The following is a 13,324-nucleotide window of genomic DNA, read 5'->3' on the forward strand; positions in this document are numbered from 1 at the left end:
TCTCAATCTTTGACTGGGCTGACTAGGAAGCTCTAGAACTGAGTTTAGGGTTCTTCTATGCACGAGCAGATAGAGGAGCTCCTGGGAGCGCCAGATTCCGCAACATACGCTGCTTTGCTCCAGAGATTTGGCTCCCTGAAGCGATTGGAAGAGGGGCAGCGAGTTCACTTCCACATTTGCGAGCGCGGCTACGATGGCGACACATTTCTGGGCAATCTTGTCGCACAGATGTATGGGCGATGCGGGGAGGCATCCCAGGCGCGACGAGCCTTTGATCGGATCAAGCGGCCGGATCTCTTCTCGTGGAACATCATGCTCCAGGCATACTCCCAGTGTGGGGAGATTGACAACGCGAAGCTCGTCTTCGATTCTATGCCGGAGAAGAATGTGATTTCGTGGAACGCAATGCTGAGCGCATTCTCGCGGCATGGGATGGTCACGGAGGCTGAAGAACTCTTCGATCGATTGCCTGATCGAAATACCGTGTCTTGGAACGCTATGCTTTCAGCATATGCCACAAATGGTCATTTGGAGAAGGCAAAGCTTTTCTTTGGTTTGATTCCTTTCCCTTTGAAAAACGTTGTGACATGGAATGCGATGGTGGCGGCTTTGGCTCAAAGCGGAAGAAAGATAGATGCTCTTGCAATGTTTTGGGCGATGAATGTGGAAGGAGTTAAAGCGAATGCTGTGACTTTCATCAGTGTCTTGGAGGCGTGCGTCGATCTAGCAGTAGGAAAAATGCTTCACGCCGTTATTGTCAATGCAGGATTGGATTCGGATTTCAAAGTGAAGAACGCTCTCCTGAACATGCATTGGAAGTGCGGCGATATGGATGGAGCAAAACGTTTGTTTGATGGTCTCTCGAATCCAAACATTATCTCATGGACTGCAATGATCGGAGCATACGTCCAAAGTGCTCATCTTGATCAAGCCATTGCCATGTTTAGCGTTGCTCCGGAGAAATCCGTTGTCACCTGGAACACCGTAATCGCTGGGTATGCCCAAAACGGGCATCCCAACGATGCCATCCTCGTGTTCAAGACGATGGATCTTGAAGGGGAGGCTCCAAACTCCGTGAGCTTTGTTTGTGTACTGAACGCCTGCTCGAACATACCATCTCTTTCACAAACCAAAACCATCCACGAAGTTGCAATCGAGTGTAATCTCCACGAGACTGCCGCCGTCGCAACCGCCCTGGTCACCACGTATGGTAAATGCGGCAGCGTTGAGAAAGCGTGGAGCTCGTTTAGACACATGCCTCGCAAGGACTTGGTGGCCTGGTCTGCGATGGTCAGAACATATGCCCAAAACGGGCATACCGCCAGGAGTTTGGAGACTTTCCATTCCATGCTACAGCACGGTATACAGCCTGACGACGTTGTGCTTGTGAGCGTGCTGGCGGCATGCAGCCACGCCGGCGAGCTGCATCTCGGCTTGCAATACTTTCGCTCGCTCACTGGCGACTACGGCCACAAAATCCCGTGCAAGGACCACTACTTGTGCCTCGTCGATCTCGTTTGCCGCTCCGGTGACCTTGGAAGCACGGTGTCACTGATTGAGGCGGTGGAGCTGGAGGCTGGGGTGTCGATCTTCCAGACTACTGGAAATTTGGGGGAAATCCAGTTTGAGTTCGAGACGGCAGCATGAGGAAAGTCGAAGAATCCGGAGGAATTCGGCGGTCAACGGTAGGTGAGGACTTTGACCAAGCAGTCCACCCCAAGTCAAAAGGTGGAATATATCCTGGCATCGTATCCACGCACCACCGACAGACAAGCAGGGATTAAGGCCATGCCCTGACGTGGACGCCACCAACAACAACATGCCCTTAGAAGAGAGTTTGTACGTTAGGCCGTGTCGGTCTGTCCGAGGATAAAAAGCAAAGCACTAAAACAATGCCAACCGAACAAATTATTTGACCCTTGCTAGCATTGCTGGAAAGGAAGTACGGGCGAAATTTGTACGGCGGACAAGGCTCCATGCCTCGCAAAGATTGCGGCACACAGGCACCACCGCCACAAGAAGGGATCTCCCAACAAGTGGTGGAGAATAATCAAGCTGACGGGGTCCCCGCCGTTGGATTTGCCACGTGGGCGCGTCGCGGCCGTTGGGAGCGCTTGCCCTAAGGGATAATGGCTGACAATGACGAGTTTCCAAATTACATCCAAATGATTAGGGCAGGCACAATGCCACGTGTATCCAGGCAAGATCCTTCTCCGGCTCGTATTCTCGTTTCGTGGGGAAGGACATGAGGAGCTCCGGCGCGGCGCTCTCTCGGTGATGGCGGCATTCGATCGCCTGGTCGGTGTGCTTGGAATTCGCCTCGATTCGCGTCGCGGCGTGGGATTCTGGCGATAGTCTCCCGCATTCGCAGCTCCTGGATGCGAAATATCGTCGCGGGAGGGGCACATTCTCGCGGCGGGGGCGTGGATTCGAGCGCTGGGAGCTGCAATGCGAGGTAACTCGCCGATCTTTCTCTCGCATTCTCGATATTTCGTCCGAATGCCGGCGGCTTCTTTGGTCTTGGCAGGGTACGAGAATGCGTAGGGGCTTTTGGATTGGATTGGGATCGCGTTTGATCGTGACTTAGGCTCGGCTGGATGAAGGTAAGATATAAAGATTTTGAGAGTTTCTCCACAAAGCGAGCGAGCACTCATGGTTTTCTTCTTTTAAAAAATCTATCCTCTGGGCAGAATACTGACACGAGAAGTGACACGTTTTGGCAATATCCCTGGGATTCTAAAGAGGAATCGACCCCTCTAATGCATCTGGATGGTGTGGAGGCCGCCGTTGGATCATCAAACTTTGCCGCTGCTCGAGACGATATGGCGTCGTGGCTACACTTGGACGACCCGAATTGTGGCACTCAGCTCTTTGCTGGTGCCGGGGGCTCGGCAGATCGACCATGCTCGTCGCTACAAGTTTTCCGAGATCCCCGGATCCAGCAAAGTTTCGGGACAGATCTACAGAAGCAGCCGAGAGGCAACAATGCTGATGCCGCTCTCGCGCTAGCCGCTGGACGAGCGGCGGGCTTTGTGCCTCAAACTGGCGGTGTCCAAACGTTTAACAAGTCGAGAACAGTGTGCCAGCCATCGACAACTCGGCCTCACTCAACTCAAGCAAGGCCACCATTCCAGGATCCATCAAGTTTCCCGAGCTCGTCCTCGTCTCGGCCTCTAGTGGGGAGCTTCCCCCAGTTTTCTTTGTCCGCGGCAACGACGTCTACACGGGTCGCGGCAAAGACATGGAAAGCTCAGGAAGCTACTTCTTTGGAATCGGACAGGAGTACGTTGGAGTGTAGAAGTTGGAGGCCGAGCGACGAGAATGCGCCAAGTGAGACGGATATCACAGGTTCGGATATGAACTGCAGCTACGATACAAAGAACTCTGGCAGGACTTTGGGGAATGCAAATGATAGTTCCTTCACAGCTACCACGGGTGGATCACGGAGCGATAAGACCGACAGGGACTGCAAAAGAGTAGACGTCGAGGACACGGCGGGGTGTCAAATTAGAGTAAGCGTTTCTTTCTCTCATTCATTCATGTTGGTGTTTTTAATGCTTTTCTTATGATCTGATAGAGGGACAAGAAGCCTCCCAAGGGGTCCAAAAGAAGTAGAGCAGCAGAAGTTCACAATCTCTCTGAGCGGGTATTTTGGAAGTTCTCAAGTTGTGATGGATTCTATTTTAATTCTTCTTTTCTAATTCTTTGTTCATGTGGCAACAGAAGCGGAGGGACAGGATAAACGAGAGAATGAAAGCTTTACAGGAACTGATACCAAACTCTAATAAGGTGAGGAAGAGACTCTAATAGTTTTTCTAAAACCACTGTTTCTTTTTCTCTTTTGTTTTAGACTGACAAGGCGTCCATGTTGGACGAGGCGATTGAATACCTTAAGTTACTTCAACATCAACTACAGGTGGTCTGTCGAAGTTCGTGGCTCGATTCTAAAAGTGCTTTTCCGTTTGTACCAGATGATGTCCATGAGAAGCGGGATGATGTTCCCAATGGTTCCTCCCGTTTCATCACCATACGGTGTGGGAGTACGCCTGGTAGACGTGGCCGGGCACCATTTCCCACAGCATCCGGGACTCCATTTCAATGCTGGAGCTCCTCCCACGAATACTCAATTCCCGCAGGTCTGTCTTCGCTTTTCAGAGCTTTTCTAAAGCGTAGCACTAACGCGTGCGTGCCATCCAGGGAGTGAGCACCGATTTGTACAATGCGCACTTGATGACCCACCATCAACAGCAACTCCAGATCCAAATTCAGCAACAGCAGCAGCAGCAGCAAAACCAGCAGCCAAGTTCTTCCCAGCCGCAAAAGCCCGAGAGTCATCAATGAAAAATCGATGAAGATTCGAAGGCTTCATTCTTGTTTTCCAGCCAAATCCAGGATAAAATGGCTGGAATTCCATCCATACCGAAGAACGAAGAACAAGCGAAAGACCGCTTGCTTTGCTCGTTTTGTGCTCGTTTGCTTTGTACAGCGCAAAGTTTTGCCACGTTATAGAGAACAAAAGTAACTACCAATCGTGGTTATAGTTTTAGGGCAGAAGAGAGAAGAAGGAGGGAAATTTCTATGGTGCTCTTGCATTTCAAGCAGGGCGATGATCGCCAGTTCTTGTTCGAGGCGCCTGGCGCCGAGTGCGTCGATGCGATCGTCAGGGATGTCGTCGCCGTGAATAATCTCCAGCTCCGGATTCTCCATCTGGTCCAGGAATGCGGGCAGCTGCTGGAGTATGGGCCGATCAAATCCAAGGAGGAGCAAGAACAGGAGGAGGAGGAGGAAGATGAGGGTAATTCCACTGGCGCCAGTAGCTCTTCTTCTCGTAAGGAAAGAGGGCCGTTCTACAAGAAGGATCCAAGCGGTCGTCGGACTGGAGAAGGTAAATTTTAGATTGTTCCTTGTTCGTTCTTTCATGTTACGTGACTATATTATTTCTCAAAGCTTGCGATCCCAATGTGGGTGAGACGCTCAAGAGAACGCTATCGGACGCAGAGACTAGCGTTTCGAAAGTAAGTGATTGCCACATTTTAGTTTTTTTCTTTGATCAGTTATCCATATCTTCTTTGCTTCTTAGGATCAAGTGCTTTACAAAGTCCCGCTGTCCAGTTTTTTCCTCAAGGAGATGATCCAGAACATCAAAGGCGCTGTGATGATCTGCTATCCGCAGGGACTTCCCAGGCACGACCCTGTGCAGCAGCAACTTACTGGAACTTTTGAAGGTAAGTATGCCAGTTCTTTTCTGTCACCATCTTGCTAAGATTTTTCTTAAGGCAGGCATGGAAACTTTAAATTCGGCTACTGCGCAGCTATGGTGGGCAGGAAAAGAGCTCATGCGTGACAAAAGACTTGCGGATTACGTCGGGAAGAATGACAAGACAAAGGTTGGAAGCTTTCTTTGATAGTACATTGACCTGACGTCCTTTTTGTTTATTTTTTGTGTATAAAGATCATTGCCAAGCTTCAAGAAAGAGGCCGTGGGGCTCCTATGCGTGAGCCTGTAAGCTCTTTATTTTTCTCGGCATTGTTTCACTGTTTAATTGTTCTGTTTTTTTTCTTGAGAAGCCAGTAGATGCGGAGACTCAAAAGGCCATGATGTCTTGGTATTACAAAAGGCAGCAAGAAGAAAAGGTCATTGGCTTCTATTATTTACGCTTTTCTTGGCCTGCAATAGCTGACTTCTTTTCTCGCAAACGCTGCTTTGCAGACTCTAAAAGAGAACACAGACGACTCCTACACAAACTCTGAGTGGGCGAATCCACAAGCTCTGAAAGCTCACTTCCACGGGACGAGCAACATTCGATTCAGATAAATAAGTAATAGTGAGCAAATTGACCTTATTTCCAATAGTGTCCCTCGCTAACGACTGTTGATTAGCCACTTGGACGCATTTAACGACGTAAAATGTGACAATTTGGACAAACAGCTTCTGAACAAAATATAATGTACGTAACCAAAAGTTTCACTAGCTACGAGCTTACATCATTGCTTCTGTTCTTCTGCTGAATTTGTCACCAGTGTTATGCATGCTTTCGTCCTCTGAGATGCCAAGGCACACCGGACAACTTCGCTAAAACAAAAAAAGGACGCGGCCATTAGGACAACTCTCGCGTGACAGAGTGTCGTAGGAGGAAGTCTAGATCCAGAGAAACCGAGGCTTTTTAGCTAGCAGGGCGGACGATGATAGATGATGGCATCAAAAAAACGTTCTCACAACTTTGCGGCGGCACGAACACCAGCTCAAATCGAAAAAATTGTCCTCTCCACCGTCGGGAGCTATATCTTGGATCAGTTGCTGGACAGCGATCGACGAGCAGAGCACAAGAAGCTTTGCACGGAAGCACTGGTGCAACACAGCAACAACGAAGGAGGCTATGTCGACTATGCCGAGCAAGCGGTGCTGGCGAACCTGGACTGGGGGATCGAGGCAGTGGAGGAAGCGATACGAACTCCACACGAGGAGACGAAGAGCGCGAGGCTGCAGCACGCCGAGAAGATGCTACAAGTTTGTGCGCTGCTCGACGTGAGAAGTGAGATAGCAGGGATTCCAGGGACGTATCTATCGGCTTGGGGATCGCTTATTCTCTCCTACGTGTGGAAGCTACGGAACGATGACCGGAAGGCTGCCGTTTGCGTGCTCGATATGTTCCTGGTGGATCCTCGGTCGGCTAGAGTCAAGTTTGCCCCTCAGCTATGGGACCAGTTGTTCCAGCCTCATCTTACAAGCATCAAAGGGTGGTATTCTCTTCAACGACATCGTATCAAGATGGCCGAGTCCGACGACGTTTCTTACTCGTTCCAGTCGAGAGAGGAAGACGGAGAAGAGGATTTGCTGACTCTGGAACAAAAAGAGCAGCTGGAAGGGGTCGAGGGGCTTTACCAGGCTAGTCTGGACGATCACACACGGGAGTTTGCACAGCATTACAAGGACTGGCTAACTCTCACGGCCGATTCTCTGAAGAAGCGCGTTCCTCCACTTATGCCGATCGCGGAACCACCAATGACACCCGTTCACGAGCTCGCAATCTTCAATCGGAAGAATGTCGAGAACCAAAGGTAGTGAAGTACGTCAGCATTATAAGTTTCTAACATATGTTTCTTTTGCAGCCTGAAAACTTATGAAAGTTGTACTTTAAGCAGTGATAATACACAACCAGAGGTTGAGAATGTTAAAAGCAACAAAGCAGACGGTAGCGATGAAGTTTTCAATCACATATCTATGGAAACTAAGAGCTCTCCTTCGACGAGGTACTACGAATATGAAGTTATTGATTGTGGCCCCCTGACTCGATTGCATTGCAGCTTATTTGCAAGTACGCCTCCCAAAGATTTTGTCTGTCCAATCACGAACCAGATATTTGACGACCCTGTCACTTTGGAAACTGGCCAAACTTACGAGAGAAAGGCCATCAAGGAGTGGCTAAGTCGGGGAAATGTAACCTGTCCCATGAGCCGGCAACCTCTGATCAAGGTAGCACTTCCTAGAACAAACTATATTCTTAAAAGGTTGATATCGGACTGGAAAGCAGAGTCAACTCAGTTTTCTATAAAGGATTCCCCTCAGACTACGAATAACGATTACTTTCCCACGTCTTCAGGCAGTTTGACAGATGCAGGCCTGACGGGGTTAGAGAAACTAAAGATGTCTTTGGAGACTCTTAGCAGACTGGATAATCTTACTGATTGCGAAGCAGCGGTGCGGACAATCTGTCAGTTCTGGGAGGAAGTCCACGGAAACGAAGACGTCACTGTCCTGCTCACGGAACCGAGAGTTATCGACGCTCTCATGGAAACTATATGCAAGTCGAGTTCGGTGGAGGTTCAAAAGGAAGCAGTAGACATTCTAATTGAACTAGTTCACAGGGATGAGCACACAAGGCAGACCATCTTGACTATAGACCCAGGCCTCCAACGCATGCAAAAGCTCTTGAAAGAAGGTTTAGTCGACTTGACAGTGTTGCTGCTTCAGCTGAGGCTTTTTCTTCCCGACATCGCGATGGCCGATTTGCTACCGCACTTGGTAGCTGTCATCAAACAAAGCAGGGAGTCGACAATTAGCGATGGTTTCTTCCAGAGCAGCATCAAACCGAAGGCCGCTGCAGTCACAATGCTTGAGCATGTACTCTCGAGCATAGAACTGGAAAGGAACTCTGTAAACATCAAGACGCTCGTCTCTTTGACAGCGGTTCCAGCTCTCATCGAAAGCCTGAACACGAAGGATAAAAAGGAAAGAGTAGCTGCGGTGTCGATATTACTCAGGTGTGTGCGAGCCGACGAGGACGCTAGAACTTTCGTCTCTCAAGCCGATCACTTAACTTTGGTGCTGAAAGTTCTCCACAGTGCCGATAAAGTGGCAAGGGCAAGAACTATTGCGCTCCTTATGGAACTTGTTCGATCACACAAGTAAGCTTTTCGCTCAATATACATTAACACAAAACCATGACAGGAAAACATCTCGTCTACAAATTCTCGGGCTTATAAAAACTGAAGGCTGTGTGAGCAGCATGCACGCGCTTCTGATGCACCTCCAAGTTGCACCACTGGAGCAGCAAATACTTACAGCAGGCCTTCTAATGCAGCTAGATTTACTGGTAAAAGATTGCAAGTTTGAGCGTTTTTGGTTTCTAACGTGTTTTAATAACGCAGGGAGAGCCTCGGAAAGATAGCGTGTACACGGAAGAAGCAATGGACACACTACTTAAGGCAATAAAGAACAAAGATCGGCTATCTTTGCAAGTGGAAGCAGCTCGTACTATCATATGCATAGTCGGGAGATTTTCTTCTTCGGGTAAACCAGTGCTGAGATCCTGGCTTATAAAAGCGTCGAAAACAAAGCCAACTAAAAATTATCAGCAGGTAACGTTTGTAATTCCCGACTGAGTGGCCGATTACCGACTTACAGGATGACTGGGACAAGAAAGTTGCGAGAGCTCTGCTGGACTATGAGAATGGAACTTTGCTGGAAGTGCTAGCTGAAAATGTACTTGACGAGGCATTGGAGCTCGCGACACCCTGCATAACAATCGCGACGTGGTTACTCTACATGGCAGGTGAACTACCTGAAACGGGACTCTGGATTCAAGCTCGCAAACTCTTACTGCCCCGATACATAACTTTGCTACAATCTGACGCTCATCGAGTCCTCGCAGCTCTTGCTTTGTATAGTTTTCTAAAGGACAAAGGTTTGATGCGCAGTTCAATTATCATCCTGCGATCCTTCCTAACTCGTTTCTCTTAACAGGCAGTGCGCAAGAGCTTGTAAAGTCCGCTGCTGCCGTATGCAAGCCGCTCAAATCAATGAGAAATGAGAGTTGGACCTCGTCAAAGCTGTACCAAACATTCATAACCAGCCCAAATGTGAAAGTGAGTCGTTCTCCTGTTCTCCTTTTGGAGTTAGCACTCGAAGTTACAGGCAGAAGAATGGAAACACGACGAGGTTATGCAAGCAGATACAAGTGGCAATGGTGAGGTGCGTGCACTCGCATGTGCAAAAGGATTTCTCTACAGTGGACACTCTGACGGAACAATCAAGGTGGTCGAAACATGCGCTCCACACTGACACTGTCTTATGCCACTTTATCAGAGCTGGAAAGTTGCGGAAGAAAATCTGCTGTTGCTGAGAGAAGCCACAGAGCATACAAAATGCGTCACGAGCCTGGCGATTTTACCATCAAAGCACAGGCTTTACAGCGGTTCTCTGGACAAAACTATCCGGGTATGCAAAACAGTAAGCGCGGGTTATGCCATGACTAACAGTCGCTACAAACAGGTTTGGTCCATTGAAGACGATGCCTTACACTGCCTCCATGTCTTCGAGCTCAATGGTGGTGTTCTAAGCCTGGTTGTGACTGGTTCTCTCGCGTGCATTATATTACAAGGCATCCCAGGCATTCAGGTAGGGAAAGGATCGACTTACTCAGTCATCAACTTGTTAGTAACAGGTGCAATACGAAGAGAATGACGCAAGACATATTTCTTCGCACAAGAACATACAAAGTGTGGCCGCTTCCAAAGGCATGATTTACTGTGGATGCACAGACAACAGCGTACATGTAAGCGAAATCTGTTCTTAAGAAACGTCACTAAGATGGGTTGGCAGGAAACCGATCCATCAGGAACTGCCATGATGTGCATCCAAGGCGGCGTGAGAACTTTGCTAGGAAAACGGCCAGTAAATGCATTGCAAGTTTTCAAAGGTCAGATCTATACAGCGGGATCATTCTGTGATGGAATGAATGTCAAGGTACGCGACTTGCTTCTGCTGTATCGATGCTGAATCAACGATGACAGGTGTGGAACCAAGCCGATAAGTCACTCGTAAGTGCACTGTCCATACAATCGGAAGTAAGATCGATGGCTATGAGCTCGGAGTTCCTCTATTTCGGCCTAAGCTCGGGAACGATCGAGGCAAGCAAATCTGACTATAAGAACTCGAATGCAAACCACCAGTCTGTTCTGCGCAGGTGTGGCTTCGAGCACGGCTTGCCAAAGTAGGAAGTCTGGCAGTAGGGAGCAAATTAAACGCGCTGGCAGTGGACGGGGACGTGCTCTACAGCGGATCTGGAGACGGGAAGATCAAGGTAACATCTTGAATCGATGCGAAGTGAAAAACGAGACACGATGCTTGCAGGTTTGGACATGTTTGTGATCAGGCTCTTTGAAGGCTTGTATCGTCTAGAACGAAAGAACTAGAGCGGAAAATGGTAGGAATATTTGGACAATGGTGGCTTGGTAGCTCACCATAGTCTTGTAAAGAATGGACATCATAGCCAAAGTTGAGGCTGTAAAAAATCGTCCATTGTAGTGTGGTTTTGAAAATCTTCACAGATTGATGTCTGTGATTCGATGTCTATAAAATTTCACCGGAAAGAACGAAATAAAATTAGATTACTCTGGAATATAATTCACCAAGCACACAAAAACAAAGTACAGAATGAACAACATCCTTCAGTGAAAGGTAAACATGGGAAGAAGACTCCGTGGCATTGCCCGTGTAGCGCTAAAAATTTACCACCTAAGATAATAAGTTCAATAGGTATAAACATAACTTACCAGCAGTAGAATTAGAATTTGTGGTGGCTACTCTACTGCAATCAACCACTAACCACAGCAGGCTAGCAATTAGTAAAATATACACGCTCCCCATTATATTTTGCAATGTTTTGCAATAATTGCCTAGCTTTAAATTTATCAACTATCAATCAATCAATCAACATTGTTATTAACACCTGTATTTAACTATTAATCAATCAATCAACATTGTCTCTATATTTAACTATCATCAATAATCTGTAAATACATGTATAAATACGCTAAAGATAATAGTGTATCCGTCAGATTAATTTATATAAAAAAGTCTTTACCCTAATTAAAAATATTTATATCCTTATATTAGGCTTTGATTATTTTATCTGTTCTTTAGATCTAAATCTACTCTTTTTGTCAAATTTAGCTTTCTTAGTTATTGTTTTAGTTTTCTTTTCAATTTTCATTACATTCACCATTGTCTGTTGCAAATGTCCATATTTCTCTTTTGTCATTGCTTTTGGATCTTCCAATCACAGGTAAGTTTTTCTTTGGCATGAAGCTTTTCTTCTGACTTTTGCTAGAGTTTTTTGTGTCGTGTAAACTTTGGAGTTGGAGAAGCTTTAGAGCATCAATCCTTTGTCGACGATGGGGGGACAGTTCTTCCATATGGACACAATAGCACGAAAATCATTATTAGATGAGGATAATAGAGTAGCATCTACAACCTTAAATAACACATTTCTCAATCAACAGCCCTCCACAGTCAGCTCACCAGCAAAGATTTTCATACGTTGCCAGATGATTACCAACTTCGATGGGCATAGTGTTTTTCTTAGTGTCTTGCTTTATCTTGTTGATATAGTGTGATTATTACATTAATTAGAGAGCTATAGATGATGTAGTGTAAGGATCAAACCTTTGGGAAGACAATATTTACAAACTTAAGTAAACTCTTGTTAAAAAGGATAACTATGAGGATAAGTTAGACATTTTGTAGTTTCAATTTACTATATAATCTTTTTTCTCTACCTTTTGTTCTTTCCTAGCTTTTTTCTTTAGTAGCTTTGAGTAGCTTCCTAACTTTGAGTAATTTCTTATTTCAAAGGTTAAATCATAATGTGAATATTTTTAGAAGTTTTTGTTTTACCATTACCATTGGAGAATTCTTCAATTCTCTTGAGAGTATAGGAGTTTTTCTCTTGAATATATTTTCTTTCTTTTTGTGTTTCCAAGTGCATATGATAGTGAAGTGAGGCTGAATATATATGATACATATACATATACATATACATGATACATATACATGTTAAAGCAAGGATAAATGCAAAGAGTATAAATAGAATCAATGCTTTAAATTCTTTTTTCCTTTTAAGGTAGGGATAAAGAGGATATGAAAAATGAATATAAACAAACTTCAATGTATAATATTAGATAAGTTGTGAGTCTTGAGTTAACAATGATTTTGGAGTCTAAGACACTAAAATATATTCCTACAAGGTTAATGGGATTATGAAAACAATAACAGGTAAACTTGATCTAAGCTTGAATAAAACTAAGTTATGTTTTGCTGCTTTGTTAAATAGGTCCACACATTGCCCAGGTTTGTTAACATAGTATCAGATTAAGAAAATGTGCTCAAACTTAGTGGAATTAGTGATGCAATTTACAATTTTACATGTTCCTCCTTTATACAAGATCTGTAACATGAACAAAAAGGTGGTATAATATTTAAAGTTATGAATTATGCTTACCAGTATCATATATTTGCATCAAAGTGTCAATAAACTCAAGATTAAACCCACTTGAAGTCCCTTATTAGTTTTAGAATTATAGCTTTAATTTAAGTTTAAGGTTGGTTTATAGTTCATCTAAATTCTATTTAGCTAATGCTTCTACCAGAATTTTAATTTTTTATTATGTCATAATTACCAATAACTACAATGTGGTGCTTTAGGAGTTTTAAGTTCTTGTGGCAATCCAGCAGATGTTCTAAATGTTCTGCCAGACCGTCTTCTGGAGAAGAGAATGGTGTAAAAGGTAGTGCTAATTAGCGTTTTACATAGTCACCCCTAATCACATTTTCTTTCACCAAAATTAATTAAGTTAGTAAACATTACTTATATTTGATTCTTGGTTTCTTGTTTACTAGCGGATTCTCATGCTGGCACTTGTCTCGAGCTCCCTCTCCTTTATCTAGTAGTCTCCTGCCCTAGGATTTGCTGCGCTACTTTAGCTTCCTTAATCATCACGATATTAATTGGACCTCTGGTTTCCTTCATCTCCCTTTGTCCTA

At 45.5% G+C, this 13,324-nt stretch overlaps 4 protein-coding genes across 4 annotated transcripts; all 4 read left to right on the forward strand.

Annotated features, from left to right (window-relative positions):
* Window positions 1-57: 57 nt before the first annotated feature.
* LOC112351589 (pentatricopeptide repeat-containing protein At2g13600-like) lies at window positions 58-1,647 on the forward strand. The gene has a single exon (XM_024689700.1). It carries the CDS (start codon window positions 58-60, stop codon window positions 1,645-1,647), a length of 1,590 nt encoding a protein of 529 aa, XP_024545468.1.
* A 540-nt stretch (window positions 1,648-2,187) lies between these two features.
* On the forward strand, window positions 2,188-4,529 carry LOC9644647 (transcription factor PIF3). The gene is made up of 8 exons (XM_002984545.2): window positions 2,188-2,455; window positions 2,528-2,603; window positions 2,691-3,512; window positions 3,578-3,646; window positions 3,724-3,789; window positions 3,851-3,916; window positions 3,972-4,136; window positions 4,198-4,529. The coding sequence occupies exons 2-8, from the start codon at window positions 2,598-2,600 to the stop codon at window positions 4,339-4,341; spliced, it is 1,338 nt and encodes a 445-aa protein (XP_002984591.2). The 5' UTR covers window positions 2,188-2,455; window positions 2,528-2,597; the 3' UTR covers window positions 4,342-4,529.
* A 49-nt stretch (window positions 4,530-4,578) lies between these two features.
* On the forward strand, window positions 4,579-5,815 carry LOC9644648 (UPF0769 protein C21orf59). Its single transcript, XM_024689701.1, has 5 exons — window positions 4,579-4,885; window positions 4,999-5,015; window positions 5,174-5,225; window positions 5,326-5,387; window positions 5,678-5,815. The coding sequence occupies exons 1-5, from the start codon at window positions 4,579-4,581 to the stop codon at window positions 5,813-5,815; spliced, it is 576 nt and encodes a 191-aa protein (XP_024545469.1).
* Window positions 5,810-10,901, forward strand: LOC9644649 (putative E3 ubiquitin-protein ligase LIN). The gene is made up of 17 exons (XM_024689664.1): window positions 5,810-5,825; window positions 5,881-5,948; window positions 6,022-7,059; window positions 7,111-7,251; window positions 7,306-8,406; window positions 8,450-8,594; window positions 8,650-8,859; window positions 8,906-9,185; window positions 9,245-9,366; window positions 9,416-9,535; window positions 9,587-9,718; window positions 9,773-9,898; window positions 9,945-10,055; window positions 10,103-10,246; window positions 10,294-10,410; window positions 10,467-10,583; window positions 10,634-10,901. Exons 3-17 carry the CDS (start codon window positions 6,191-6,193, stop codon window positions 10,649-10,651), a joined length of 3,753 nt encoding a protein of 1,250 aa, XP_024545432.1. The 5' UTR covers window positions 5,810-5,825; window positions 5,881-5,948; window positions 6,022-6,190; the 3' UTR covers window positions 10,652-10,901.
* Window positions 10,902-13,324: the final 2,423 nt, after the last annotated feature.

Source organism: Selaginella moellendorffii, unplaced genomic scaffold, assembly GCF_000143415.4.
Source record: "Selaginella moellendorffii unplaced genomic scaffold, v1.0 SELMOscaffold_63, whole genome shotgun sequence".
NCBI lineage: Eukaryota > Viridiplantae > Streptophyta > Lycopodiopsida > Selaginellales > Selaginellaceae > Selaginella > Selaginella moellendorffii.

What these genes read in the sequence shown, in the direction of transcription:
- LOC112351589 (XM_024689700.1), top strand. Translation starts at nt 58, where the DNA reads ATGCACGAGCAGATAGAGGAGCTCCTGGGAGCGCCAGATTCCGCAACA.
- LOC9644647 (XM_002984545.2), top strand. An exon ending in CGGCGGGGTGTCAAATTAGA is followed by an intron (nt 3,513 to 3,577) that starts GTAAGCGTTTCT and finishes ATGATCTGATAG; the next exon opens with AGGGACAAGAAGCCTCCCAA. An exon ending in CGAATACTCAATTCCCGCAG is followed by an intron (nt 4,137 to 4,197) that starts GTCTGTCTTCGC and finishes CGTGCCATCCAG; the next exon opens with GGAGTGAGCACCGATTTGTA.
- LOC9644649 (XM_024689664.1), top strand. Translation starts at nt 6,191, where the DNA reads ATGATGGCATCAAAAAAACGTTCTCACAACTTTGCGGCGGCACGAACA. An exon ending in AAGGCATCCCAGGCATTCAG is followed by an intron (nt 9,899 to 9,944) that starts GTAGGGAAAGGA and finishes TGTTAGTAACAG; the next exon opens with GTGCAATACGAAGAGAATGA. An exon ending in GTGATGGAATGAATGTCAAG is followed by an intron (nt 10,247 to 10,293) that starts GTACGCGACTTG and finishes CAACGATGACAG; the next exon opens with GTGTGGAACCAAGCCGATAA.
- LOC9644648 (XM_024689701.1), top strand. Translation starts at nt 4,579, where the DNA reads ATGGTGCTCTTGCATTTCAAGCAGGGCGATGATCGCCAGTTCTTGTTC. An exon ending in ACTTACTGGAACTTTTGAAG is followed by an intron (nt 5,226 to 5,325) that starts GTAAGTATGCCA and finishes TATGGTGGGCAG; the next exon opens with GAAAAGAGCTCATGCGTGAC. An exon ending in GGAAGAATGACAAGACAAAG is followed by an intron (nt 5,388 to 5,677) that starts GTTGGAAGCTTT and finishes GGCCTGCAATAG; the next exon opens with CTGACTTCTTTTCTCGCAAA.